This window comes from Typopeltis vanoorti, chromosome 6, assembly GCF_054136105.1.
Source record: "Typopeltis vanoorti isolate ZY-2024b chromosome 6, IOZ_Tvanoo_1.0, whole genome shotgun sequence".
NCBI classification, from domain to species: domain Eukaryota; kingdom Metazoa; phylum Arthropoda; class Arachnida; order Uropygi; family Thelyphonidae; genus Typopeltis; species Typopeltis vanoorti.
In genome coordinates this window covers 124,471,550-124,497,244 of record NC_143554.1, presented here as the reverse complement: position 1 = coordinate 124,497,244, position 25,695 = coordinate 124,471,550, and the positions used below count along the sequence as shown (strand labels likewise).

Genomic DNA, 25,695 nt, shown 5'->3' with positions numbered 1-25,695 from the left:
TAATAATAATAATAATAATAGCCCACTAGGGTGGCACCACCAGAACTTTTAGGAGAACAATAGCTTCCTGCTTCATCCTCATTTACTGTGTGTAGTGTCTGCTTTCGAAAAATTGAAACAAATTTCACATGTGCAAAAATATAAGGGTAATGGGTTTACATTAATAATACTGGACCTTGCCAAGGCTTTTGATAGGATACCACATAGAACCCTAATCAGTAAACTGGAGCAGATGGGGATAGATATAGGGTTGGTGAGATGGATAGGAGTGTGGCTGAAGGAGAGATACCAGAGAGTAGTTTATTCAGGAGTGGAGTCTAAAAGACGGCTTGTGACTAGTGGAGTGCCACAGGGTTCTGTTCTTGGACCTTTGTTCATCAATGATATAGGAAAGGATTTGAGAGGAAGTATTCACTTGTTTGCTGATGATGCAAAGTTGGGTAGAGCAATTATGAATGCACAGGATGTCAAAATTTTACAGGATGATTTGGATAGTTTGGAGGACTGGGCTAGGAAAAATGGATGTCAATTTAATGTGCCAAAGTTAAGGTTATGCACTTTGGGGTGAAAAGAATAGCAGCAGTATATCGCATTGGTGGAACCGTACTCCAGGAGATTGATGAGGCCAGGGATTTGGGAGTGTTGGTGGATAGGGAATTGAAGTTTAGGGAGCACATTGCAAAAGTGACTAAAACAGCTCACCAAATCACTTGGCTTCTGAAAAATACTTTAACATGCAGAGACAAACAAGTTGTTGTTCCTTTGTATCGAGCCTTGATAAGACGCCATCTGGACTACTGTGCCCAGTTATGGGCACCAGGGTTTCTTCGTGATGGGGAGGAAGTGGAGAGGATCCAGAGTCGAGTGACCAAGATGATAGCAGTGTCTGTGGAATGAACCTTATGAGAATAGGTTGAAGATTTGTGGGTTGCAGAAATTGGTCGATAGGCAAAGGAGGGGTGATATGATTGAGACATTCAAATTACTGAAGGGTTTCTATAAGATTGATCCAGAAGATATTTTTGAAAATATGACTGGTGGTGGGAGGACTAGGGGCCATGAGTGGAAGCTGGGCAAGAGCGTGGTTGACAAGGGTGTTAGAGTTAGGTTTTTAACTTGGAGAGTAGTGAATGAGTGGAATAAGCTTCCAGAGTCTGTTGTGGGTGCTACGGCCGTGAATGAGTTAAAGGCAAGGTATGATAGATACTGTGTGAATGTCGAATAGTTGTTCTTGACATGATGTTAGGGCCTCCCTCGATGAGTCTGTCGACTCCTTGGAGTTGCCCGGAACAGTAATAATAATAATAATAATAATAATAATAAAATAATCTATCATGAAATGACCACTGATCAGCGTTTGCAATGAATCTATTTAGTAATAGTAAATTTGCTGTATTTTATTCTTCAAATCAGTGCACTGGAAGAGTTGCACTGATTGTTCTTTCATTTTATTTATAACTTAGAAAGAATTTTTTGGGTGGAATTGTCAAAATGGTTGCTTTGAAAATATTATATCACATATTTATATTTTTAAATAATATTTATTGAAATAAATATGACCTTTTGCTTTCTTTCCTAGCAAAATACAGTTATATGGATCATCACATTTCAGTTTTAGAAACAATTTTTTTTTTGTTTTGTCTTTATGAACAACAAATGTTAAAATGCATTACTCGGTTTTTCCGATTGCGAGTCTTTTTGGTATTAAAAATTTCTATCCAATGATATTTTAGCAGTGATTCTTCAGCTTTGTCTTTTTTTTTTCTTTTTTTTTTGTATTATGCACATTACTATAATATCCAGTGCATATCCTCATAGATATGTTAAAAATATAATACGAAAACATATACGGAATAATTCAAAATTTTTGCTCATTTTGAAGGATTTCTAATGCTTGCCCCCCCCCCCATCCTCTCCTGGAACTCAATTAAATCTACTCTAAATTTCTACAGGTTTGACAAAAGAAATACGTCAATAATATTGTTGTACTGTGAGGCTTCTCATTCTGTACTATTTCTCTGCAATCTATAATCAGCTGTTCTACTGTCTGCTGAAATTATTTGAAATTTTAGAAATATTATGCTATATTTTCACAATGCAAAATTATTTATATGCATACCACACAAAAGAAAGTTCAGTGGTATTATTTTTGTTATTATATTATAATAGTAGTATTATTAAAAATGTTTCTTTCTCTTAAAAAATCTAAATATTACTACTTGTACTACTGCTGCTGGTTGCTATTTCTGAAATAATCTGTTCTTAGAAATACTTGATAATAATCCTCTTAGCTGGAGGAAAATCTAAAAGCTTAGATTACTCTCACTGCTATTGAAAAAGAAAAGAGGGAACAATTCTCGATTATAATAAATTTAGTTTAATCCTTTATCCAAGTGTGAGCAAACAAAGTTTGCGCCTGAAAGTATATTCAGGACTGGGGTAGGGTAGTACAACACTAGGGAAACTCTTTGCAAAGGTGGAGCAAGTTAACATCACTCCTATCTCAGTATCCCCCATAATGCAAAACACATCTCCTTGCAGATATGTCTAATGTTATGCATTAAGGGAAGGGCCTCTACCCAGACTAGTTTCGACCTTTATTGAGGTCTCTTCAGTGGGAGCCAGGCCCAAGTGGAGATACAAGCCAGAAGCATTAGAAAGGTCATCTCTACCTATAGGAGTTGCCAAATGGTGCACTACCTTTTTAATAAATTACTTTGGAACCAAGTAAAAATAAACTTTCAATTCTCCATTAGTCACACTAAAGTGCATCAAGCTGTAGTGTGAGATACACCAAGAATGTCGTGTTTCGTTTTCAATTGTTGATTAGTAGACACCCTAACACAGAAAGAAATACAGACATTTCTTTTACAGGCTGATATAGTATTTATGCTAAAATAAGTTCTTAATTTATAATGATCAGTTTCGCCTATAATTTTGAAAAATTATAAATTATTTGATACAATTATCTTGAAAAAGAGGATTTGAATTATTTTAAAAGAAAAGGAGCATATGCTTTACATAATCTTATATTTTTAGGGGAAGGGTTATAGACCTATTCAGTTTGCAAATATTTCAGAGAATTTATTTTATAAATCATTAGCAAAACAACTGTTACAAACATAAATCACTTAGGGAACATGCACATTCATTTTAGTGTAAAATAGTAGCAAAGGTTTAGCTACTTCAACAATGACATGTATCTAGACAAGAAAATGTCGTTGTGTCTGCTGATATTAGAACTCTTATGTGAATAATTTTTTCTGACATGATTTCTCTATTTGTTATAATGTAATCAATTTCCAGATTTATTTCCAATTGCATACCCTATGTTATACGCAGTGATTTCTTCTTTGTACTACAAGAAAAAAAATCAGATAACAGAAGAAAAATATGTAGTATTTTCTTTTTCTTTGGGTGAATTTACAATGTTCCTTCTTTGAGTTTTGAAAAGAAAGTACAAAAGATTTTTTTCTTACTATTTTTTCCATTATAACATCTGATATAATTATAAGAGTGACAATAATATCACTCGTATAATTATATCAGATGTTATAATGGCAAAAATAGTAAGAAAATATCGAGACCGGGGTTCGATTCGTCGCCGGGGAGCGATGTTTTTACAATCTCAGCAGCAGTTTAATTATAAGAGTGACATTTTACCATTTTTCTCCCACACGGGAAACAGAAATAAGACAATAATACTGTTGATTCTGTCAAACTTCATTGTAGCAGACATTTTTATTATAAAGCTTTGTAATATATATATCTCCCAAACAAGAAATTTGGAACTCATATCACATCGATGTTGAGTGTTGGCAAGTTGGAAATGTTCATGTTACTATTTATATATTTTATTTATTAATTTTATTTTATTATTTTTTTTGGTGAAATAGTTTACCTGGAATACTCTTTACAGTTCAAGAGGAACTGGAGAGAGTATTCCAGTTCCTCTTATATTTTATTCCTTCGAAAATATCATTCTGTATAAGAAGAACTTAAAAATTTGCCTTCAAGATGAACTGGAAACAATAGTCAGGCATCTCAAATTATATGAATAATTTTTTCTGACATGATTTCTCTATTAGTTATAATGTAATTGCAGGTGTAGACTTCTGTGGCTAATTTGGTTCAAAAGATATATTTCGGTGATTACACCACATTTTTTATTATTCAGTTATACAAAATACTGAAATAATAATTTCCCGACAAGTTTCAAAAATCATAGGATTTACATCTTCAGGGGATAAATAGTATAACTTAAAGTTTAAACAAGAGAATTAATAAATACAAATCATAATCGTCTGGCTATTCATAAACTCAAATAACAGAATGCAGACATAAAACGTTATTGACATTGAACAATACTGAATGATGTCACGTGTTCTTGTTCATACAGTCCGAGCTCAGATTGAAGTAGATTTTTTATTAGAGCTGACCACACTTGACAGAGAATTAAACCTTGATTTTTATTGCATTGGGTTGGGTTTTTTAGCATATTAGCAGCTTCTTTAAATTTTCTTATATAACTGTTGTTTCATATGTATGACATCGTCATTTTTTGCCAAAGTACATCGTGTCCAGTGGAAGTGGTATGGAAAGCAAGACCCGTTTTTTTTTTGTTCTCTTTTGTATTGTACGTCTTTTTGGTGTTCAGTAATGCATATTTCTCCAGATCTTCCTGTCTGTCCTACGTAGCAAATCCCGCAAGTGCAATAGATTTTGTAGACTCCTGGTTTTTTAAGAGGATGATGAGGTGGTTTTGGTGGATGTAGGAATCTTGAGATTTTTTCCATAGGAAGGAAGGCTACTTTTATATTGTGTTTGTCCATTAGTTTGGCTAGCTTATCTGTAACATTTTAGCGCTTTTGTAATCCTGTTTTATTATGTTGTTAGTTGGAAGCATTTTAAGGATTCTCTTGATGGTTTTTGTTTCATATCCATTCTGTTGGAGGATTTGTGTTAAGTATTTTAGTTCTTCATTACATCTTTCTTGTGTGCTGGAGATATTGTATGCTCTGTCTTGAAGAGTTTTAATTAAGCTTATTTTTTGTGAAGGATGGTGGTGCGAGGTTGCATTTAGAAATCTTCCAGTGTTTGTCGGCTTAAAATCAAGCCGACAAACACGGGAAGATAAAAATCAAGGTTTAATTCTCTGTCAAGTGTGGTCAGCTCTATAAAAAATCTAACTCAATCTGAGCTCGGACTGTATGAACGAGAACAAGAACATGTGACATCGTCCAGTATTGTTCAACGTCAATAACGTTTTATATCTGCATTCTGTTATTTGAGTTTCAAATAACAGAATGCAGATATAAAACCTACCAACTCTGCCTATCAACCAATTTCTGCAACCCACAAATCTTCAACCTGTTCTCATAAGATTCATCCCATAGAACTGCTATCATCTTGGTCACTGGTCTCTGGATCCCCTCCACCTCCTTCCCAATCAAGAAAAAAACCTGGAGCCCATATCTGGGCACAGTAGTCTAGATGAGGGTCTTATCAAGGCTTGATGCAGAGGACCAATAACCTGTTTATCTCTGCTTGTTAAAGGATTTTTCAGTAACCAAGTGATTTGATGAGCTGATTTAGCCACTTTTGCGATGTGCCCCTAAACTTCAACTCCCTATCCACCAACACTCCCAAAACCCTGGCCTCGTCAATCTCCTGGAGTACAGTTCCCCCAATGTGATATACTGCTGCTAATCTTTTCACCCCAAAATGCATAAACTTACATTTTGCCACATTAAATTAACATCCATTCTCCTTAACCCAGTCCTCCAAACTATCCAAATTATCCTGCAAAATTTTTAACTTCCTGTGCACTATTGCTCTATCTAACTTTTGAATCATCAGCAAACAAATGAACACTTCCTCTCAAATCCTTTCCTATATCGTTAATGAACAAATTAAACAGTAGTGGTCCAAGAACAGAACCCTATGGCACCACTAGTCACAGGTCGTCTTTTGGACTCTACTCCTGAATAAACCACTCTTTGGTATCTCTCCATTAACCACCCTCCTATACATCTCACCAACCCTATATCTATCCCCATATGCAGCAGTTTACTGATTATAATTCCATGTGATATTCGGTCAAAGGCCTTAGCAAGGTCCAGTAGAATCACTGTAAACCCATTACCCTTATCCAGTTCAGCCATCACTGTGTTATAAAACGTGAACAAGTTACTGAGGCATGATCTGCCCTTCACAAAACTATGCTGTCCCCCATACAGTATCCTATTTTCATCTAGCTGATACTGTATTTTCCTCTTGACTATTTTCTCCAAGACCTTGAAAATGATTCTTGATATGCTGTTCGGTCAGTAATTTACAACAGTCTTGGAACCTCCTTCATGCAGTGGAACTATTTTTCCCTCTTTCCACCCCCTCGGGACTAACCCAGACCCGAGACTCAAATTAAAGAAAATGGTCAAGGGCACTGACAATTCTTTAGCCGCTTCATGTACAACACGAGCTGGTATACCATCCAATCCCACAGATGTATTGATATTGAGGTTTTGTAATAGACTATTCGCCTCCACTTCATTCACCACAATTCCTGTATAAGCTATTGGTTCATTCATTCCTGCAATGTCATCACCTGGATGATATACTCTTGCATGCAAAGTGCTCGCTCAGTAATTCCACTATATCAATTGATTCAGTTATCTCCCTACCATCGGGATTCTTTAAAATCATTCTGCTGTATACATTTTTTCTTTTACTTGCAACATATCGAAAAACCTGTTTGGAATTCTCTTTAGCATGCATGGCTAATGTTCTTTCATAATCCGCTTTTGCTTTTCTTACCACACTCGTTATCCTTCTGGCCTGCACTTCATACCATTCATGTGCCTGCCAGTCACCTTTCTCCTTAAATTCCCTCCACAGTTGTTTCTATTTTTGCAGCTCAAGCTTAATGCTGTTCATCCATTTAACCCCTACTTGATTTATTATTCGGAATCTGGGTATACAGTCAGCCATTGCCTCTTGCAAACATTTGTTAACCCTTGCAGTTTTACATGCCATGGCACTGAACCAATCAAACTCCTAAGCCTGTCATACTTACCAGCCCGATAATTCCACATGTACCCTGTCTTAATTGTAAATTCCACACCTTTAGCCATCTCTCATCCAATTGGTGAGAGTGACCCTATGATCACTCTCACCAATTGGTGGCAACGTTGTCATATTCGTTACAGCCAAATTCTCAGATGCAATTACTAGGTCAAGCACTCTCTGACCCCTAGTATTTTCCATTACATGTTGTCGCAGATAGTTATCCCTTAATAACTGCATAAAATCCAATTCCTTCCTCCCATGTGTTCTCTCCAACTTCCAATGAATGATACCATAGTTGAAATCTCCCATAATAATTACCCTCCTTCCACTCATTTCTTCTATTTGCTTATGCATACTATCTCCACCATCTATTTCATCACCTGGTCTACAGCAGCACCGAACTGTATATTTTGTTCTACTAGTCTCACTCTCTCACACCAAATAGCCTTAATTGTGCTATTATCTCTATCCTGTAGTTCAACTTCTATTCTCCTTGGCTGCAGCTCATCAACTATCATCAATAACATTCCTCTCCCCATTTTATTCTCCCTGTCACTCCTGAACACATCATACCCCTCACATTCAATCCCAATAGCTATATCATCTTCTGTCAGCCATTCACTAATGCCAATAACCTGTGGCCTGAAAGTGCCAACCAAGGCCAAAAATTCTTCCTTCTTGTTCCTAATACTTCTGGCATTAGTATACATGAATTGCAGAAGCCAATTTGTCCCATCCTTATTTTGATGCCTTATACTAACTATCCTATTCTGATTTGTTGTCCTTCGTACTCGCTCGGGCATATTACACACATTCATACACCCAACTGTCTCCCAGCATCTCTACTCCCCCCCCCCTTAATAACTCTAGTTTCCCTGATTCTGCACATCCACTTCCACTTCATTCAACAAGACCTTTTCAAGAGTCTGTACATCAAATTCATTCAAATGCAAACCATCCATCTTATATAAATCCTTTTGCCCATCGAACTCACTCCACATATCGACAAATTCCAAACCACTCCTCCTGCATAATCGGTGCATAAAGTCATTAGCAATTATGGTCCACCTTCTATACTCTTCGCTTTCATACCGTGGCAACAGAATCTCCATCCTAACTCTCTCACTCTTCTCTTTTGCTACCTCAAGTAATTCCTTCAAATCCTCTCTCATAGCCATTTTGTCTCCTTTCAAATCTTTCATTCCTGCTACTACTATCAATTCTTTCACTCTCTGCTTTTGCATTCTAATTGACTCTTTATTCTAATTAGCAGTGCGCTTTTGCTTTCGTAACCTTTCTTACTTATTCTGTTGTGTACTATGTTTTCCACCTTTCGTATTTACTAGTCATATGCCTATGAACATTGGAAAATTTATTTGTTAAGACTGCACCACCAGTATTTCTATATATCGGCATAAGACTCAGTAATGCATCTGGTAGAGCTCTCTCTCTCTCTTACTAGCATAAATTCCTTCAATAAAGTTTACATAAACAGTCGTGGTTCTAAAGTACTTAAACTACACTTTTAATGCCTTAGTAGTTTCCTGCTCACAGATCCGAGTTTATTTATGAACAGTGCATTGTAAAATAAAATATCAGGCGGCACTCTATTGACATATAATTAAAACACATTTATTTACATTAATAACAAAATACATTAATTAAACGATAGGGAGGTTACTCTGTCTACCTAACCATTAGACTTTTAGTATAAAGAAACAAGCTTTCCCTTTTCAATACTAAATAACTATATAATATAATTACTCAATTACTTCTCTGCTTATAAAATCAAATTACTGAAACTAATTTACTCGCAAAGAGGTTAACTAGCTATGCCAAGTAATCTCACAAATTATATTCCAATTAATAACAAATCAGAGGGCTCTCTTCTTATTACTATTTCTTATCAGTTCATCTATAATGTATCTCCTAGATTACAAAAGGAATGTACAACAAAAGATGGAACAAACTTACAGAGGCTCTGTGTTGCACACTCATCCAAAGGTCTTGCACTAAAGTCCCTATGCTTTTCCTCTCATCTCGGGCCTTAGGCTTCCGTCTCCAGACGGAAGGTCACGGGAGGTCAACCCTAAGGTTGACCTCCCGTGGCAAAAAGACATCCGACTGACACTGCCTCGGATATTTACATCGGCTGTTCTCTCGCATTCCCATTCTTCTCCTCTGGCGTGGGCTGGATCCTACTGCTGATATTTCTGCCTTTAACTGCCGAAAATTCTTCAGGGGTTGTAACCCCCCAAAGAATTCGGCACGACTACTTGATCTTCTGTTAAGACCAACCCATTCTTTCTTCTCCTCCATGCACTCCTTTAATCCCATCTTGTCGGGCAGCAGAAACTTGTCTGAACGTTGCCGATCTCTTTGACACTAACTTTGAAGGTGTTTATACGCAGAGCTCGCAAACAAATACACTTAATCATAAATAACTTTCTTATGCCCTTATGCATAGCTATTATACAAAGTTCAGGTGGCAAAGAATTGCCTTTGTTTTTTACATTCTAAAAATTTTTGTTAAAGCAGTAAGTACAGTCAATTCCCATAGGGTTATTTACATTAATATTTAGCATAAAATACATAAACATACAAGGTTATTTTTGTAAAAATCTCATGAGACTTGACCTCTGTAAAAATCTATGTAAAGCGCTTTGGTACTTCCAAGCTACATCAAGTTTTACACTATCTATTTGACCAACCAAGTGAGCTTATCACATCATATCATTTATGCAATCAATTTATTTCCTTAAAAATTTCATTTATGTGTTTATATGTAAAGTAAAGATATATGACATTCCATTTATCTTGACACCACAGCAAGTAGCCTCAAAGCCATTACACACATATGACCTTGTTTTACCTTCACTAAACATAACTGTCATTCTCACCTTTTCTTCCTTTCAATACTCCCAGAAAATTACATATCCTTCTCTTTCCATTCCTATTTATATACCCTCAATTACCCAAATTTCACATATATCAATAATCCATGAACAAACCAACTCAATCAATGGAACAAGCTCATCCATATTCTTGATTGGCTTAAATGCAAGAGTATGTTATATTATACAGAACAGTCAAGGCTGTACTGTATTTGTCCATAGATATATCATATCAGTTTCCTCATAAAAATTGCTGATATTCTGGATTTAAGTATCAGTGCAATGAGGGGTTTCCTATAACTGATGCTGTAGAAATATTAGTCAAAACAGAGAAGAAACTTCTTTAAGTAATGTGCAGATGCTGGATCAGCTAGCAACTAATTTATTAACCATGAGAAAGATGCTAACATGAACATTGAAAGTCGGTAATTTAACTATAAATAAAAGAAATCAATTACAACCTGAAAATGTTCTATGATCCTCAATTTCATAATTAGCATGTAGTGCATGTAATTTTAATTATTTAATCATGTATTACTCAGCATATTCAGTGAAATAACTACAATTTTCTGGGTCACCCTGCAACAAACTTTTTGTGAGGAGAAGGGATTACTTGAGAAGTTTATATATTCTTTACAATTTGCTTTGTCCCCCCCCCAAGGAGCTTGGGCCTTACTTTCTCACATTGGTGGGTTTCACAGTATATTGTAGTTACACAATAGTAAGCAAAAAGTGCTGAAAACTCACCACGGAAACTGTAAACATTTCCATATGAAGAACTGCCAAGCAACCTACAAAACCAAAAATAGCTACAAGGGCACCACTACAAATGAGACACAAAGCAATAAATGACTGTAGCTTATTTCCAACTATTGGATCAATCAGATGATGTGATGCTTTTGCCCAAATACCAACACAGAAAATTATTACACCTGCAACCTGCAAATAAATTACAAATGAGAATTACAAAATTAACAAAAGTTTCATACACAATAAAGAGAAGTTTCATTCAGTTTTTATATTGAAAAATAAACCTGGTTTTGTTATCAGAAGATTGTTGTGACAGAAACCCATTAATACATAAAAATGATATTCCAATAAAACACATAATAGTATGATTTTATGAAAATTGTATAATGATGACCAAAAGGAGGAAGGGGCATGAGAGGGTGGTTGCATAATAGAGTTTAGTCAAAATCTGGTATACTGAAGAATGAGATCAGAAAGATGAGGTGATGGGTTAGAAGGGGGTGATGGTCTATTGAGTTGAGATAAAAAAGAGAAAGAGGTATATTGTACATTAATCTCACTCAACTTTATAAATGATGACTAACTACAGATTTATTACTTATATAAGACTTTATTTAACATAGAATTTTTGCCCTAGTATCAAGAGCATCTTTAGTGTAACTTTCAAATTATAGAAGGGGAAACTGAGAGACTTCACAATGAAAACACATGAGCTACATGTACTGTACTTGATATAGCCTGGCAAGGTAAAACAACATTCTAAAAATACACATTCCTAACTGTACAAATTTAAACAAGAGAGAAAATATTAATTAATTAATTTAAAAAAATTACTGATTATGAAATGTGAGGAGAGGAACTATTTTCCAATAGAAGGAAAAATTTCAGGCTATCATTTCTGTTCAGATGTGGATGGTGAAGCAAGGTTTCCTTACTCTCTTTGTATAAATGTTCCATAAAATAACTACTTTTATGAAGACCTTAATCCTCTTCCAGAGGACTCAATGTTTGGCAAAGAAGCAAATTCCAAAAGTACCAAATGTTCTGGCTCATGGAATTTAATGTAATTGATGTGTTCATCACATTGAACAGCTGTTGATCTACCAGCTTGGCCAAAATATCAACCGACACTGGTACAGAATTTAATAGGCTCCAGGGTCAGCCAAAGGTGGAAATTTATCTTTTGCAGAGCCTATTCATTCATGGAATTCAAGGAATTTGCAAAGTAAATTCCATGCCAATGTGGGTTATAATATTTTTGGCAAACTGGTAGATGCTCCTCACAGTCTTTTTGTCGAACATTCACATCTCTCTGTGACTGTATTCTTCTCCCTCAGTCAGATCTCACCTAATTTGTGAGCAATCAAACAAATTAATAGCAAACACTAATGCCTCAAACAGAAGGTAGTGAGAGGATGCTATTGACTCCTTCCAACATTTTTCCTGCACTTCTGGAAAAAATGGTGTGTGAGAGAATATGAGAGCCAAGAATATGAATGGGCATACAGAAGAGGCTGCAGGAGCAAAAGCAAGGAACAGAAAAGAGCATGAAGGGGAAAAATCAAAAGACTATGAGAATGAAAGAGAACATGAATGTAAAAACAAAGGTGAAATTGCTGATATGAAAGAGAGTATAATTGCCAGAATGCAAGACTTGATTAATGAAATGATTAAGATAAGAAACAAGATAAGACATATGCAAAATGAAATTAGACATTTGGTGGATATGAATGGAAGGGAACAAAAGACTAAAATGAAAGATAGCAGAGAAAAAGAGATAGCTAATAAAAGTGTGATGGATGATAAGATGCATAAAGTCTGTTTTCCAAGGCGGGGGGGGGGGGGGAAAGACTGAACAGGGTGATTGATGCTTTGGATATGTGGAAGTAAATGTGAAAGGGAGTTAATGGTTGTGGTAGGATAGTTAGAGTACTGCACAGGTATAACAATGATGAGTTGGAAGGGCAAGAAAAGTCATTAACTATGTGCTAGTGGAGCAGTGTGAGGAGAAAGGAGTGGAGTTTCTTGATGTAAGGAACATATTCCGGTGACTAATGGAACTGTATAAAAATGATGGGTTGCATTTAAATAGAACTTGTGTGAATCAAATGGGGGACACTGTTACTAGAAGGGGATGTGATAATGCATGATGTGATAAAGGGATCAGATGAAATCAGATGAGATATGAAAGAGCAGGTGAGTGGAACAGATGAGACTGAAGCATTTCTGAATGGACAAGAAGGTAACAAGAGGAATGAGAATGTGAGAGGGGAATACATGGGTTTTCTATTTGGTCTCATGGCCAGACATATTAGACTTTTTCCTCTGTCACATCAATAGGCTTTAACCTAGAATCCAATTTACAATGGAAAAGGAAACTAATAATAGTCTAGCCTTTCAAAACACCTTGGTCATCTGCCTGATTAATGGTAACCTCACCTTTACAGTATACAGGAAACCCTCTCACAAAGACAGATACATTCACAAACCTTCCCATCATCCCCCTTCTCAACAACATAGTATCATTAAAACACTAACCAACAGAGAGAGACTGTAAATGTTGTTCTAGTGAGGCATCTCTTGCAGCAGAACTCAATCATATACACCACACTTTTTTTTTTATCTAATAGCTACAGTTCCTACAGTATCAAAAAAATAATCTTTTCACCAATCCATGGCCTTCTCTTCAGAAAGATTTTAGTAATGCTATCATCATTCCCTATGTCTAAGGCATATCAGAAAAAAATAGCCAACATCTTAAAGAAATGTAATCATTGCACAACTTTCAAGCCCCACTTAAAACTATCTATGCTTATTTGCTCCACTAAAGACAAACTCCCTCCTTTCTCAATTCCAGGTGTAAGGTGTATATAGAGTTCCTTTTTCCTGCAAGTTGGCATACTATGGACAGATGGGAAGATCAGATACCATCTGCATGGAAGAAGATAAGAAATACATCTGCAGTCATGAATGACTACAATCAATTGAATCTTGCAGACCATGCTTTGGATATGACCCACAGAATCAACTGGAAAAAGATCACCATGCTCCATCACAGGAAATTCAGAAGAGAGACTGTTTTTAAAATCTGCTACTGTTCTTAAAACTCAGCCTAATTTGAATAAATATGGCTGCATAAAACTTCCCACAATATGGAAAACACTAATTCTTCAACATCCCAGTTTCTTAGGCAGCTGACAAGTGCCCATAGAAGGCACCCCATATAGTTAGGAGTCTAGCCTTTTATTCACATGTCACTTAGTTTTGCATTGTCTTTATGTGTCTGTGTTACAATTCTCATAGTATATGCCATGAAGAATTTTTTCCTATAACTGAGACAAAATACTGGAAGAATTAAATATTATTTTTAATCCTTTCTTTCATGCTTACACGTTGATCAGAATACATTTTGAAAAATTATGGAGACAACTACCGTGTTATAGTATAACACGGTAGTTGTCTCCATAATTTTTCAAAATGTATTATTTTGAATGTGTTGTTTCACTCCATTAAACTTCTGACATGAGATGATCAACACAGGAATGGGATACATGGAGTAGTTGAGTCTGAGAAGATATATGGGGTAAGGAGTTATAAAGGAAAACAAGCAAGATCAGGTGTGAAGAAGTCAAAGATAATGGGTGGCTTGGATAGAACTGTTATGCTTATTTGTGAATGCCAAAAGTATCAGAAATCAGGGAGATGCTGTAATAGTACTGCATTGATTGATTTTATTCTCATGAAAAACAGTTGGAATAAGTGAAACATGATTAGATGAGGATGACATCCTGATGGGAACAGAAACAGAAGAGTGTAATGTTTTATGTGAGGATAGGAAGGGCAAGGAGAGGGGGGGGTTTGATAGGATGAAATATTTAGTTGGATGTTGCTATAGGCTAGAATATGGAGGATGAAGACAAAGAATAGGCAAATTGGTTTAGTGAGCAAGACAAGGGTGATCGTTATAGGTGATTTTAATTATGGTAACATAAACTGGAACACACAAATATCATCTGGGAATAAGGAAAAGAAGAGTTCTTGAGGAACAATTGTCTTAGGCGATAAATAACAGAGTGTACATGAGACTTGGAGTCTTAAATCTGATCATATCATATCATCAGAGGATTTTTATTGCAAATAGGGTGTCTAACTTGAATTGAAGAGAGCAACCATGAGGTAATCATTTGGTTGTAGCCAGTCATATGAGGATTTCTGTGAAGAAAGGATATAGATGGAACTACAATGACAGTGATTAAGGAAAACTTTGAGAACTGGGGAACTATTGCATGGAAAGAGGACAGCTGTATCTAGGGCACTGATGAAGAGCAAAAGATTAGGCATGCAATCTGGTAAAAGAAACTTTATGGAAGCAGAACAAGATGAAGGATAATAATTACTTATATAAGGAGTACAGATGTTAGGCTAGGATGGTGAATTCAGTTGGCAAGGGAAGCAAAAGTGCAATATAAGCAGAAAACAGCAATATGAGCTGAATGTACCTCACACACAGCACTGGTATGCTTAATGTCCTCTCATGTATGTGATCAATATATCTACCCTATATACAGTGGCGTATTTAGGTATTTCCCGCCCCTAGGCCCGCAGAAAGTGTCGCCCCCATGACCTGCCCATAGGCAGATTATGATCCCAATCTCCACTGACTGAAGTTGCCGTTGAATCCCACTTGCTTCACATCTCATAACTTTCTTCTGGGTGGTGTCATTTTCAATTTCGGACAAAGTGGAAATTATTTCCGTCCATTCTTCATGAAGATTCTGACAGGCATCATCACGAGCTACTAACGAGTAGCCGAAGGATGTTTGATTACTTTTGCAGAAGTTTCCAGGTGCTTTCTTAGAACACTCCGCCAATGTGTTGAAGACGTGAAAAATACGTACAGTTGCTGAAGGACATCAAAAAATGCGGAAGAGTATGTACAGGATTCGGCAGCGCAAGTACCAATTAGAGACAGAGAATGTCCAGTGAATTCTGCCAATGGATTTATTTCAAGAATTCTTGCTTGCAGTCCTGTTTACTTGCCTGACATGTTACTAGCATTATCATATGCCTGAACCTCTGCAATTTGCTACATCAATTCCAAGCTTGTTTAATGAAGTCAAAACTGCCTCTTGTAACTCTTCAGATTTGTGACTTACATTAGGAATGGAAAGCAAGAAACGTTCCACAGGAGTTCCATGTTCTTTCACATATCGTACAATGAAGGACAGCTGATCAACATGAGACAAGTCTGGTGTTGAGTCAACACTTATGGAATAGTAGTTAGCTATTTTAAGTTCTTCCACAATAAATTCTGATTACTTTCTCGCCCATTATTTTAATAAATTCCCCATACGTGTCAAAGGAAAGATAGGAAACGAAAACTTTTCCTTTTTTTCCTGCTTTTTTACAATGTGCTCAGCAAGAAAGGGATCAAATTCACTAATTCCTATTGCCTTCGTGTCAAGTTACTGATAACAATATGGTAGCGTTCAGTGCACATGTCTCGGTCTGTATAATTATGCAGAATCTGATTACATGCCAATATGATTGCAGACTAAACTTACAATGAGGAAAAGAAAATATTTCTCTACTATATATATAATATTCATCCAAGCTTGAATGGCTTCCTCAGTCTTAAATAAAAGGCTGGTTATATTCCACTAATTCGAGCCCTACCCAAGGGCCTATGAGTTGTGAAAATACTTTTTGAATATGAATGCTATGCAAACAAAGTGGCCTATTGCAGCTGCCCAATTTTGAATCCATCTAACTCAAGTGCTTCTAGATGTTTTTTCAGTGTTTTAGGGATGGCACCTAAAGCACCTATTATGGGAACAACTTTCATTTTCTTTTGCCAGATTCATTCAACTTTGACTTGCAACTCGCGATACTATGTGATTTTTTCAGTTTCTTTGTCGTCAATCCGACTATCTCCTAGTACTGATATTTTTTGATAAACTGAATACTCTTGTTTTCACTTTTTTCAACCACTGTTGTATCGGATGTATTACATTCCAAGCTTTTCTCGGTCTAGATTTTGAAATCCCAGAGTATTTTAGCTTTTTCATTCTCAATCACTTTCGGGTGAATTTTATGCTTCCAAAAGTCTTCAGATACTTTAAACCCATACTTTTTACACAAATGCCATGCCTTTTATGGTACTCAATATGTAAGATTTTGCTGCACCCACTTATGTGTTCTACCGTTTCTTCCTTTTCTTTGCACAATCTGCATTTACTATCTTCTTGAAGTTTTTGTATTTTTGCCATAACATTGGTAATGGCCTTCTTGTTCTGCAAAAATACCAATTCTGTTTCTTTCTTTAGTGCTCCATTTCTCAACCATTGCCAGGTCAAGTTGCTATCAGCACTGTCCTCTATGCCGTGAAGGTATTTTTCCATGCAATGCCTTATTTTTCCATCTTTCAGTTCTCACTTTTAGTTGGTTGGTTTTCTATTCCAATTTTGTCTCCATGGGTTTATATAAACTCTCTTTAATTATCTCAATTAGAAATATTTTCCATTGTTTGCTGCAGATAATCATTCAGATTTCATTTTCTTCTTCAATAACTTGCTTTACTTGTAATAATCCTCTGCCTCCTTTATTGCATGAATAGAGCCTATCAATTACACTGCAAGGATTGAGGGCATGGTGCATTGTCATTAATTTTTGAGTTTTTTGGTCTAAATCCTCCACCTCTAGCTGGGTTCATTCAACAATGCCTGCTGAATATCTCAGAACAGGTATGGCCCAGGTGTTAATTGCATTTATCAAATTTCCAGCATTAAGCATTGACTTAAGGAGTTTCCTTAGTAGCCTTATGTATTCTGCTCTAGTTTTTTCTTTGATCTTATTGTGCAGAATTTCTGATGCTTCTAAAATTCCCAAATATTTGTCCTGTCCTGTCAGGTGTCTTCTCCCTCCAGGAGATTGACTACCATGTGTCTCCACCATGTCCTATTCTGCACCTCTCTGCTGCATTACTCATATGAGAGATAGGTCCAGTCTTCTATATTTTTCATCCACTCCAGTCTTTGTCTTCCTCTCTTTCTCTTTCCCTCAACAGTTCCTTCAAGAAGTGTCCTTTGTAGGCAGTTATGGCTCAGAATATGTCCAAAATATCCGACTTTTCTCTTTTTAATTTCTTTCTTCAGGCTCCTGTTTACTCCTACCATCTCTAGTACCTCTTCATTTGTCTTTTTTTCTTTCCATAATATTCTCATAATTCTTTGCAGCATCCACATTTCAAAGGCCTCCAGTTTTTTCATACCCAGATTGGAGAGTGTCCATGTCTCTACTCCATATAATAACGTAGACCATATGTAGCATTTGCAGATTCTTAGTCTTGTTTTCAGATTTAATTCTCTAGATGCTAGTAGATTTTTCATACTGTTGAAAGTTGACCTTGCAATTTCAATCCTTTTTCTAATTTCATCTTATGTCCTACCATTCTCTGTGATCAAGTGTCCGAGGTATATGTATTTTTGCACCTGTTCTAATTTATTTCCTTTTATATCGATGCATATTTTTGGTATTTTCTTTTCTCTTGAAATTATTCATGATTTTTGTCTTTTTAAAGTTGAAACTGAGGCCATACTGTTCGCTATACTTGAGGGTTTCATCTATAAGAGTTTTGAGGTCATATTTGTTTTCAGCTAGAAGAACCGTGTCATCTGCATATCTTAGATTATTAATATTTCTGCTCCCTACAGTGATTCCTTTGAGGTTACTAATTTTATTAAATATTTCTTCTGTGTATAGGTTAAAAGAGAATTGGAGAAAAGACACAGCCTTGTCTCACACCTTTCTGAATTCTTCTGAGGTCTCTCTATTTATTCTCAAAGATGCAGTCTGTTCTCAGTTAATAGCCTAATGTCTTTTCCATCCATGCCTATTTTTGAAAGGATTTCAATTAATTGTTCATGTTGGACATTGTCAAATGCCTTTTTGTAATCTATGAAGCAGAGGAACACATCTTTTTGTTTTTCTAGATATCTTTCTATGATGGTTCTGATGTTGAAAATACCTTCTCTTGTACCTACATTTTCCTTGAAGCAACTTTGTGTATCATTTATTTCTATGTTTATTTTTCTTTTATTTCTTTCAAGAATAACGTATAGGAGGACGTTTTATACTTGATTGATGAGGCTGATCGTCCTGAACTCTTCACATCTTGTAGCTTTTGTTTTTTTGGGAATTGGAACGAAAATTGAGTGATTAATATCTTTGGGTAGAAAAATAGTCTCGTATATTTTATTGCATAATTTTGTTAAAAATTTCAGTCCTTCATCGAGAGCCCTCAACCATTCTGCCAGGATGTTATCTATTCCTGCAGCTTTATGTGGTTTTAGTTTTCTGACAGCAATTTCAACTTCACAGAGTAAAATGGATGGTCCTTCTAAATCAGTCTGTTCAGGAATATGATTTCTTTGTTGTTCATATAATTTCCTTGTGTATTCAATCCATCTTTCCATGATTTCTTTTTTATCCATTAGAATATGGTCTCTTGAGTTTCTAATGACACTTGCATGGTTTGCTGTATTTGTCCTGCTTGTCATTTCTCTGATCTTTTCATGGATTTCTCTGCTTCTGTGTTTTCTATCTAGGTTTTCTATATCTATACATTTATATTCAATCCATTCCCCTTTGGCTTTCCTGCATTCTTTTTTTATTTCTTTATTCATGCTTTTATATTCAGGTTTGTTCTTTAACTTTTTTCTTTGTTCCATCAACGTCAGTATTTTTTCATTCATCAAAGGTTTATTCCTTTTCCTTTTTAATTGTGGGAGTGTATTTTTGGCTGCTTCATTGATGCTATTCTTGAATGTTTGCCAGTTCATGTTAATTTCATCAATTGGCATTCTATTTTCTGTGTGAGTTGTGGTGTCAGACTTGTTACGGGATTCTGTGAATTCTTTTATAACGCAGTCTTTAACTTCTTGGTTGTTAAGTGAGTCTGAATTATAAGTTTCTCTTATGAATGGTTGGCTTTGTATCTTAAGTTTTATTTTGATTTTTGCAATCACCGGGTTGTGGTCCGATCCTATGTCTGCTCCAGGATATGTTTTTCTTTGTGTTATTGCATTTCGGAATCTTCTGCTTATTATTATATAGTCAATTTGGTTTCTATAGATGTCCCCAGAGCTTGTCCAGGTATATAGTCTTCTGGGAGGATGTTTAAACAGTGTGTTGGCAATTATTAGGTCATTGGTTTCACAGAATTGAATTAATCTTTCACCTCTTTCATTTCTGATTCCAAGCCCTCCCTTGGTTTCCCATGCAAAATGCGATTTTTTCTGAGCCCACTTTTGCATTTAGGTCGCCCATCAGTATAATAACATCATCTGACTTAGCACTGGAGATTGCAGTTTGGATGTCTTCATAAAATTGTTCCAACTCTTCATCTGGGTGATCTTGGGTTGGTGCATATGCTTGGATAATATACAGGTTGAATGGTTGTGCAGTTATTTTGGCTGTTATGATTCTGTCATTTATGGGCCAATATCTCTGTATAGATTTTGCAATTCTATTACTTAGGACAAGCACTTGTCCTAAGTAATAGAATAGAATAACTCTGGCAGTGACTTACTCCATTAAGCTGTAAGTCACTGCCAGAGTAGATTATAGCGTGATTTTTTTTTTTATTATGCCTGTATCTGTCCACCTCACTTCACAGATACCTACAATATTGGCCTTCATCTCTTCTAATTCCTGGAGTAGGTTATCTAATTTGCCTGCCTTGTAGAGTGTTCTGACATTCCATGTTACTATTTTCAAGAGATTGCTCCTGGTTTTCAGACAAGGGATATCTGAGAATATCCTCCCTGCAGGGTTTAGGATATTATCTTCATACACTACCTTAGTAGTTCTTGTCTTACAAGTCCCAATTTCAAGCTCTTCTTCCCTGTAGCTATAAGAGTTGCAGGGGTCTCGACCACATCTCTAACTTCATATTGTGACATGGTGTATTTCCATGGTTGACAATGGATAAATACATGGTGAAGCTCCGATCTCTTCCACGACAGCTGGCCACGAGTCCCTTAGATGTCAGGAGTGTGCCCTCGATGTGCCGCACATCTTGCTGTTATTCCCTTGATGCCATTGATCAGTCAGTATTGATTCTTCTGCCATCTTGGCCATTCCAGACTTTGTGCACATAAGGGGTGACAATCCCTATTTACAGCATTCTATATTGTTGATACCCTCACTTAGTTTAGTCCACCAGCCGAGATGGTTTACCGGGGTGTGGCCACTGGTGTGCACTACCAACTTCTTGGAGCCAAAAGTGAGAGTTGAGTGTATGTGAGGACCAGAGCCCAATATCCTGACCCTGAGATCAGCGGCTGACATCGATACTAAGGTGCTACCTCTCCATACACCCCATACACCCCCAGATCTTCAAATTTTATTGCCTTGATTTTTTCACCATTGAGCAGCTCGAATTCATTCAGATCTTTAAACTTTCCCCTTGTTACTCGCATTTGTCATTTGTGCATTTGTCTAAGACAAAATCCATTGATATATCTTGACTGAATATGTGCACAGTATTAAGATGATCCAAGTTCATTTTCTGATTTTGCATACAACTTCAGATCGTCCATGTATAAAAGGTGAGATATCTTTGCACTTTTTTGCGCAGTTTGATAACCATGAGCAGTTTTATTTAAAATTCTAGTTAAGGGGGATCAATGACAAGATAAACAATAGAGGAGATAATGAGTCTCCTTGAAAGATACCCCTTTTTATGTTTACCTCTCCAATTTCTTCTCTATTCAGAACCAACATTGTTTTCCAATTTTTCACGCTGGATTGCAAAACGTTTTGTACGTTTTTGCTAATACCAAATAGTTGTGTGCATTTTAAAATCCAACTATGAGGCACCGAATGAAATGCTTTTTTTATAATCTATCCAAGCCATATGAAGGTTGATTTTTCTACGTTTACAATTTTTCAGAATCATTTTATCAATCAGCAATTGGTCTTTTGTGCCTCTTGAATTTTTGCTACTACCTTTTTGTTCAATTGGAAAAAGAGAATTTGCTTTAAGATAGCTGTATATTTTGTCAGCTAGTATGCCTGTGAGTAGCTTAAAAGTTGTTAGCAGGCAGGTTATTGGTCAGAAAATTTTCTGACTTCGGGCCTTTTTCTTTATCCTTTATGATCAAAAACGTTTTCCCTTCTGCGAGTCTTCTTTGCTTTGTCCTTCTAAAGCATAGTTAAATTGGTTAGCAAGCCTTTTGTGTAACCCTGTCAGATATTTCAACCAGTAGCCATGTAATTCATACTTCCAGGATGTTAACCAATTTTTTATCCCTTTAGCTTGCTTTTGAATCATTTCAGTTGGTCCATTTTTGGTTTTTGAGATTCGTTCATAATTTGTTCAATCCACTTTGCCTTGTTATTGTGCCTCTTAGGATTGTCCCATAGGTTCTGCCAAAACTGAAGTGTATTTTCTTTGTCTGTGGTATTTATATTTTCTTTCAGATTATCATTCCTGCAGCAATCAATTTTCTTGTAAAATTGGTGCCGATTCACGTGAACCATCGAATTTTGCTTGTACTGTTCAATGCGTGCACTATATCTTCTTATTTTAGCTGCAACTATTATTTGCTTCAGTTCCTCTAATACTTCATCGATAGGTTGTGTTCCAATATTACATCTCTTTATGAGGTTATTTCGGATTTTCTTGTTTTTCAGATTCTTTTCCTTAACGTTTTTCAAATTGCTCACTTCTGCTCTCTATGTTCACTGGGCATCTACAGATGCCTATGGTCACTCCGATGCTCAGTGATGTTCCACACCAGGCCTCGCCATGCAGTCCTGTTGTTTGCTTTTCTGCCAGCCTCAACTCTCTGAAGATCAGTCACTCCACACACACGCCATCCATCCATCTCATTGATGGTCTATCCCTGCCTCTTTTTCCAGGAACTTTACCTTCTATTACTGTTCTGAGAAGTCCTCCTTCCATCCTTTCTATGTGTCCAAAATATTTTAACTTTCTTCTGTCAATATCCTTAAGGAGCCTTAAAGTTCTACTGATCTTTTCTAACACCCATTAATTCGTATGCCTTTCAGTATGTGATATCCTCAACAGCCTTTTGTAACACCACATCTCAAAAGCAGATGTCTGTTTCTTATCTGACTTCTTTAGGTTCCAAGTCTCGCATCCATAAGTCGCAGTTGGAAAAACATCTGCATCCAAAATCCTCAACTTTGTTCCCATGGAGATAGATCCATCCTTCCAGATTTTAGACAGGTCTCTGACTGTTGTTTTAGCCATTCCTAATCTTTTTCTGACGTCTTATGAACAGCAATTCTGCACATTAATAATGGATCCCAGGTACTCAAACTTGCTGACTTCCTCAATTCTTTCTGCATTAAGATCCACTTGTTTCTCAAGAGCTTCTCTTTTTGTTTTTCCTTTCAGAACCATGATCTTTGTCTTGCTAGAATTGAGTTGAAGTCCTCTGTTATTACTGATCTTGTTAACTTTGTCAAGAATTAGTCCTAGTTCTTCCATGTCATTACAAAGGAGTACTGTATCATCAGTGTACCTCAGATTACTGATCAATCTACCTCCTATCCTAATTCCTGTCCTGAGCTCATTCAATGCTTCATGCATGATGTCCTCTGCATATATACTAAACAAGTGAGGAGAAAGTAAACATCCTTGTCTAACTCCTTTTCCAACTTGAAGCCAGTCAGTCAATCCAACACCTGTTCTTACTGTGGCTTCTTGCTCCTTATACAAGTTGGCTATCAACCTGATAGTGTGTTGAGGAAAACCCATTCTTTTCATTACTTCCCAGAGTTTCACATGCTCAACACAGTCTAAGAAACACATTACCAGAGGGCATCTGAATTCTTTATATTTTTCTATGATCTGTCTAAGGCAAAGGATCTGATCTCTGGTGCCCCTACCTTTCCCAAAACCTGCTTGTTCCTCGGGCATCTCTGCCTCAACTTTGGCCTCAATCCTATTTAGCATGATCTTTAATAAAATTTTGCTTGCATGAGATATTATTATTATTATTATTTCGGGCGACTCCAGGAGTCCTTAGACTCATCGAGGGAGGCCCTAAACATCATGTCCACACAACTATGCGATTACATTCTCACAGTATCTATCATACCTTCTCTTGAACTCGTTCACCATCATAGCACCCACAACAGACTCTGGCAGCTTATTCCACTCATTTACCACTCTAAAAGTAAAGAACCCAGCTCTAACACCCCTGCTAACCACACTCTTGCCCAGCTTCCATAGGTGTCCCCTAGTTCTCCCACCACCAGTCCTGATCTCAAAAATATCCTCTGAATTAATCCTATAGAATCCCTTTAGCAATTTGAATGTCTCAATCATATCTCCCCTCCTCCGCCTATCAACTAGTTTCTGCAACCCACAAATCTTCAACCTGTTCTCATATGGTTCATTCCATAGACCTGTTATCATCTTAGTCACTCGCCTCTGGATCCTCTCCACCTCCTCCCCATCAAGAAGGAACCGAGGTGACCAAACTAATATTCTATAATTAACTAATAGTTCTATAATTCTTGTATGCTTTCATATCACCTTTCTTGTGTATGAAAACTGACTTCTTCCAGTCTCTAGACCATGATCCTGTATCCCATATCCTTGTAATCAATCTATGAAACACTCTTATCCCTCCATCCCCTGTGGCCTTAATTAACTCTGCTGGGATTTCATCTGCACCTGGGGCCTTATTGCTGTTGAGCTGCTTAACTGCTCTTTCAACTTCATGCCTAAGTGGAGGAGGTTCCAAATCAAAATTTTCTTGATGGGAGGACTCCACATTTTCTTTATCCACTTTGCTGTACAGTTCCTCACAGTATTCTTTCCATCTGTTTTTGATTTCCAACTCTTCTGTAAGTAATGATCCATTCCTGTCTTTGATGACATTGCTCTGAGTTTAAAAATTGTATTCTCCAGTTGATGCTTCCATTTTGGTTCCTGAGCCTTACTGCTTTTGGGTTCACTAATCCTATAGCCTAATTCAGAAATTACGATGTAGGCTATTGAGTACATAAGTTGATTTGTTTGTCTACTAGTTCCAGTAGGGTACTTGCAGCTTTATTGGCTTCTTGTAGGAGTTCCTTTAGTTTTTGTTGAGGTGCTTGTCTCAATACTGGAAGCCTAACTCGTTCCAGGTTGCTGTTCATTTGCTTGATAATTTTTTTTTGCGAGTTCTTGTTCCTTCTCTGATAGCTTCCTTTCAGCTATTTGTATATTTTCAAGATTTTCAGCATTCTGCATGTTGGAATCTGGTTCTGCTCCATTCATATTCTTGGTCATTTCAGGGGTCAGTACAGTCTCCTTTTACAGCTTGAGTTTTCAGTGCTTCTAGCTCTTCTTCTTCTTATTCTGCTATCTTCTATCGAAGGTCAGCGACCATCTTGGTGAACAAACTGTGCTCTTGTGCTAATCTGAGCAGTTGAGCACTGCTCTTTCCTGTCCACGTCTTGATGTTGTCAAACCATGATATTCTTTTTCTTCCTCTAGTTCCTTCGCCACCAATTCTTCCTATCAAAATAGTTTGTAGAAGTTGGTATTTGCTGTTTCTAATTCTAGCTTCTAGCTCAAGTTCACTAAATATCTTGCGTTTGATAATGAAACTGAGCTGCTTCATCAACCTTTCGAATGAAATTTACGAATTTGGGTGTCGTTCAAGCCAAAGTTGGAACATTCATTTCTGAAATCCCCTAACTGAGGAGTTTGAACCATAGAAGCACTGCATGACTTGTGAATTTTCAGCTATGCTCCACTTTTCCCTAGTAATTACTTTTGAGTTCTGTGGATCTTACTTCTGTACCCCATTTGTCACTGGATGTCCAGGAAGCCTAACATCCAGTGTGGTCCTTGGTAACCTGTGAGACGACTGATGAGGTATAGAGTTCTGATTTGCCTTCACCATTTTTAACTGGGGGTGGGCAGGTACCTGAGGAGAAGGTAGACTCCCACTGC

General features: G+C 36.7%; 1 protein-coding gene across 3 annotated transcripts in view; it reads right to left on the bottom strand.

The window, feature by feature from the left end:
* Positions 1 to 25,695, bottom strand: part of LOC150105905 (tetraspanin-11-like) — a 191,111-nt gene that overhangs the window by 87,286 nt on the left and 78,130 nt on the right. For all 3 annotated transcript variants that reach the window (XM_090393666.1, XM_090393664.1, XM_090393667.1), the window contains one exon: positions 10,710 to 10,901. In XM_090393666.1, the coding sequence (XP_090249792.1) occupies positions 10,710 to 10,901 (192 nt within the window). The remainder of the gene's footprint in view (positions 1 to 10,709; positions 10,902 to 25,695) is intronic.